The sequence below is a fragment of the Cystoisospora suis genome (genome assembly GCF_002600585.1).
Source record: "Cystoisospora suis strain Wien I chromosome Unknown contig_2675, whole genome shotgun sequence".
Taxonomy (NCBI): Eukaryota; Apicomplexa; class Conoidasida; order Eucoccidiorida; family Sarcocystidae; genus Cystoisospora; species Cystoisospora suis.
The window spans coordinates 19,833-25,353 of NW_027155472.1; the positions used below are offsets into that span (position 1 = coordinate 19,833).

Here is a 5,521-nt window from a genome sequence, read left to right on the forward strand (position 1 = left end):
CATCGAAGCCCAAAATCCTGGATGCTCTCCCTGATGGCACGGCACGGCGCAGCCAAGAGTCGCACAGGCAAAAGCCAGACGTCGAAAAAGCCCCGTGGGCACTGGCAGATTCATGATAGAAAGCAACAGATACGGAAAATCCCGGATATTATCTGCGGTGAAAATAGATATACAGTGCGCACACATTGTCCCGTAAAAATTCTAAAGCCCCGTCGAAGCAAAGCAGATGTTAGCCTTACCAGGCCTGGAGGAATGTCGCCGACATCTGCGAGTGTCGCTCCCTGCAGATAGACAGAGCGGCAAGCCAAACGGACAAGGCGTTGCTAAAAAAGACCACGCACAGTCACTACACTCGCACTTGAGCTGTCACTCATCACTACGTGTACGGGATCACTCGTACCTCTCAAGACCAAACACCGAAGCCCCGAAAGCCCTGGTAATGTTGACAGGACACTACTGACGCCCAGTCATCTTGCCTCCCGGACCTCTCACACCTACCTTCGACAAGGCATCAACTGTTGCTCCGTCAGTTTCTCCGGCGGTACTATCCACGGTACTCGCTTCACCAGCTTCCGGCTCCGGCTCCGGGGGCGGGGTAGGCGGCGGAGACGGCCGTGGTTGCGCGCCATATCGGACAAGAACATCATATACTGCACAATTTAACACCCACAGATCTGCATGGACAATCGTCGGGGCGCTCAGGTGGGTTCTCCGCCTTGTTCCGAGACTGGAAACAGAGGGACACACTATAATGCCAGGGTTGACGCTTCTGAAAACACTTTCACCGAGACAGAGTGCGATGTCTCTTAATCCGGTATCGACCAGTCCGAAACATAAGCTCAACGCAAGACACTTGCGCAAGAATTTTCGAAACGCTTCGTCTCGTTCTCTTTTGCGGCGTACTTTCGCTTCCTTTTTCACACCGGTCCAAGGCGGTCCGGCCTTCATTGTCTTCGACGTTGATATTCTTCGCCGCTCCGCGTTCGAGCATCGCACGAATCCAGTCCAGCGGTACCTGTCCGCGCAACAAGAATCGTAGAAAAAGCTGACATTCCGTTGTCCCTCTTAGAGACAGACTTCTTTGTGTAGTCAGCTTCAGCCGTATGCACGACTTCCACTAGCGGACAAATCCTAGTTACCTCGTGCATCCATGATCACGTGCCACACCCAAAAAATGTCAACGTAGGGACCTGAACACTAACCGACGTCAACGGACTGCCAGAGAATCAACCTGTCAGCATTCCGCCGCCACACCTCTTTCTCGACAGCTGTCATGAGTGCTGTCGTGCCATCCGTTGCCCTCGTTGTCAGATCGAGATCTTTCTGAGGAATCATGTACTCGACAATCTTCTTCTTGTTGAGTAGAATTGCCATCTGAAGCATTGTGTACTTTGCTTCGCTTGAGCTGCACGGATGACGGCGGCGCAGGACACACACATGAACTGGAAAAAGGAACATTCGGACGCGCTCCGTGCCAAGGAAACGTCCGCCTCACTCGACGAGTCCTTAGGGACGAATGGAGGCTACCGCCAATACGAGCAACGGCTTGATGATGCCCGCAACAAGCGTCAGTGACCTCCGCCGCTTCAACCACGACCCCCGACGTTGACAGTTGAACAAACGCAGAGGCACACGGCCTTGGACTATAGCTGTACACCTGTTGATCCCCGCCACCGCCTGTACGGTCTCAGACGTGACGGTGCTCCCGGACTATCGGCTAGTCCAACTACCCTCGACGGCACAAAGAAGAACCTTATCCGCTTCGCCATCACCGGACGCACTTGCAGCAACACACAGTTCGCGTTGAGAAAAAGAACATCGGAAAGAAACACGATACCGATATGCCATAAGACCGAGTTTCTTTCCGACAATTGGCACTCTCTCGAGGCATTCGCTCAAGTGCAGGCTACTTCGAGTCAGACTCATTTCGTACTCTTGACTCAGACACCGAAGCAAGCTGAGACTATCTACTGTCCACCGATGATGGAACTTCCTTGGCCCGAGACAGTCTAGTCATATCTGTTGGTAGAGCACCTGTCTGCAGTTGGGCAGACGACGCTTGGAATGCGGAACAGGAACACTACGAATGCGAGTTTCCTGGTATGGCGCACTCGCCCGCCTGACCTGTCATCAATGTCCGAGACTGGCGAATTCCAGTACTTCTTTAATGCCTTTATAGTATTGATGTTACCGCCTGCGTAAACGCAACAGTGATAGTAGTACGGTCGAAAATGGTACGCCCACTACCACAGCGGTTGACCACGAAGGAGAGACATCGCAGGTTAACACATACTGGAATTGGAGCAGCTAGAGACGCATGTCTTCGGAAGATGAGCTATTTCGCTGATGATGAGTGCGGGTGCTCCCCGTGACGCAGCCTCTTAGTTTGCTTGCTTCGCGGATTCCCTCAAGTGTCGCTCGCTACCAGTGAGGAGACACAACACGGCCTGCTGCAGCCCCGCCGCCCGTCTCTTGAGCATCGCAAGACAGTTGCCTTTCATCTTTACTCGGTACCCTTCGCGGCATTTACTCTTATATGCCTTCCACTACAAGGCAGAAATACCAAACTGGTACAAGGCGGGAGACAACGCAGCGTACCATCCGGTAGCCTTGATCTCCGGTGACTTGGATTAAATCGGAGAGAGCTTTTCTGCACCTTCGCCTAAATTCAAATCGTCAACGCAGTGCCACTCTATCCGCGTTCTATCCTCGAATGGAAAGAAATTCGGCCTTGAAAGTCTTCCCAGGTGTACCAGACGAACACAACCTTCAGTGATCTGACGCAGTCTGCACTGCGGACGACAGCGAGTGTGAAGCGCCCACGACAGCAGCCAGGTGAACCCCTGCAAAATTTCCCGACAAGCCTCTAAAGAAACTGGGCTCCGCATCTGCAAAACTGAGCCGAACCGCTGACCAAGCAGCGGTAGCCGACAGTCGAGGAAGAGAAACGAGAGAGGCTCGTGCGGACAGAAGCACATCTGTGGCTCACCAGCGATGACACTTTTCTTCAAGTGCGTAGTCGCCATCTTCACTGGAGCTTGGCGAAGTCAGTCCAAGTGGATAAGGCAAGCTGGAAACGATGCAGGGAGACTAAGACAGCCTCGCGCAGAAAAAGTAGCCTTGCCACGGCCAAAAGACGGTTGCGCCCGCCCCAGTGAACTTGAAGGTGTTCATGCAGCGACTTGGCTACACAAAACAGTAGCAAGCCACAGGAAAAGGACCGAGGACTTCGCCGGTACGGTTTCAGCGACTGTAGGTGTATTCCCTGCTCCGAGTGAGGACAAATTCAGGTCTTCTACTCTCCGAGACGGTCACAGCGCGAGAATCCTGAGTGGAAAATTTCTTTACATGCAGTGCGGAGCGGCAACAAGAGACGGAGTCCGTAGGAAAGAGAACAACGTTGCCACAAAGGACTCGACGTGTTGGACTCGCGCACCGGTCAAGCACCAGAAAAAGGCCTTCTCAAACTCGAGACCAGGATTCGACAAAACGCGTGCCGGGATAGAACGAACAAGTGGAATAAGTGACTTGTGGCACGTGGTGTGATCCAAGAGGACCGCTATGTTGAAGAGAAAGCATCGAACTAGCTACCAGCCCCAGAGAATCCGATACACCGCCTGGGTAAACACAGACTGGCTGTCGCATTCCATGCGATAGCTGAGAAACACCGGAACTTCCACTGCCGCACTGCCGGAAAAAAGGATTGAGCCTAATCGCAGATTATTTCAGCTAGTCTAGGTCCCGCCTTGTCTGGCCAGCCGTCGATCGCGGAGTCGCCGACTACAGCCGGCCCGCTTCACCCTCTACAGCTCAACTAGCCCGGAGCGCCCGTAGTTTTCCCCCTCGTGTTTTCCCTTGATCCGAACACATGAGTCGCCATGGGGTGCCGGAAGGCAAACTTCTGAAGGAACTATGTAAGCTTCACATACACCAGCCTACCACCAGCCTGACAACTAGAACAGCAGAATTCGCCCTATACATGGTTTGTTCCGAGGCAGCCGGTCGGCCACAGTGTGTAGACTCGGCTCGAGATTGAAATCCCACAACTTGGCCACTCACTGCGCTGAGCGGCACCACTTTCCCTGTTGCCTTCCCCCCTCCCAACAGCTTCCACAAATCGGCTTGCTTTTGCCTGTACGGCGCCAGCAGTGTTCTTCGAGGTCGGGCGAGACGGCGCCGCCGTGGTAGTGCCGCGGATTCATACGAGTTCCCTTCCGCTGAACCTGGAACGTTCACCGTACTCTGTGCAGTCGCTTTTGCCGTGGCGGACGGGAGTGCTGTGTTGCTGCGAAGTGCCGGTCGGAAGGAACTTGCGTACGGTGGCAACATAGTGTTAGCGACCCAACAGTTCACAGCAAGGAACGTTCGCGTGACAAGGTGTCACTGGGGGCGCCCAGTACCGGCTTTGGGCCGACTGCCCAGGGCGGGCGTCGTTGTTGCGCAGACGGCGGCGGGTAGGCGCTGGACGTGCGCGCCCAGGCAGAGTGTTACGCGTAAATCACTCCATCCGCGGGCCAGCAGACGGGGAGTGCCGAGCTTCAGTTCTTCTTTTCCTAACTTCTTACTTCCCTGTTCCAAGCAGTTACGCTAGTACTGTCCAAACTATAGCAACATTGTGTGCATCGCAGTAGGGAAAGAGGAACGCGACACTCTTGCGCTAGCCAGTGGTATTCCGGAGCGAGAACGGGGCTCCGACAGTGCCCAGCGAAAGACTGGGCCTCGCTAGTAGGAGTTCTCCACTCGGGCAGGACTTGCAATTGTTCATCAACACAGTTGAAGACGACTCTGTTTTTACACAGTCACGGGGTGCCGAAGGTAGGCGCCGGCTCCACCGTGCCCAACACGGTCGGCCCCGTAAACAGCTGCAAGAGACCATTTAGCGTTCACTTTTGTGGACAACAACAGCGCCTACAATCAGCGGGCTCGCGTGCAAGAAGCAACTTACGTTGTTCTTCTCGTGTCCAAGAGAACTTAGCATTCGCTGTATCTATATCCGAGCAGGAGCTTCAGCACTCAAACCGGGAAGAGACGCGTCCTCTTTGCCGCCCCCCTAGCGTGGTGGCCGAATCATACTTATGTCGACCACTCTGATAGCACACAGCTTTCCACATTCGCTCTGTGCTACGTCGCTGGAGGCTGTTGCCTTCTATAGGCACAACATCCTCCCCCTGTTGAGCGAGCTTGGTCCCCACGCTCTCTCGCATGTTGTTGTTCTAGTCCGGCTTCAGCTTCACGCTCTCTCCGTGTGGCAACGGGACAGAGTTGATATTGCGAACTGTGTGAAACCTGCTGCGTACGAGACTCTGCTACTCTGTCGGGTGGCATCTTCTTCGCTACCGCCATTGTTTCAACAGTTGGTCAAACTTCGCTCGCCCCCATCGAAGCTGCACGTATTTTTCACCTATTTTGGAGCATCGGGAGAGCCCCGTTTCTTAGAGCGGTAAGCTTTCTTTACTTCACAAAAAGCATAGTTATGATAAGTGTAAGTGTAATGATTTGTGGCGTCCAGAGACTACGCGAA

At 54.0% G+C, this 5,521-nt stretch overlaps 1 protein-coding gene across 1 annotated transcript; it reads right to left on the bottom strand.

Annotated features, from left to right (window-relative positions):
* Nucleotides 1-237: 237 nt before the first annotated feature.
* Nucleotides 238-3,902, bottom strand: CSUI_005542 (ankyrin repeat-containing protein; the record flags this gene model as incomplete). The annotated part of the gene is made up of 6 exons (XM_068065717.1): nt 2,990-3,902; nt 2,125-2,194; nt 1,255-1,405; nt 904-1,015; nt 499-650; nt 238-281 (listed from the first exon to the last, which is right to left on the bottom strand). Coding segments are annotated over exons 1-6 (564 nt in total), but the record flags the coding sequence as incomplete, so codon positions are not given.
* Between the last annotated feature and the right edge of the window lie 1,619 nt (nt 3,903-5,521).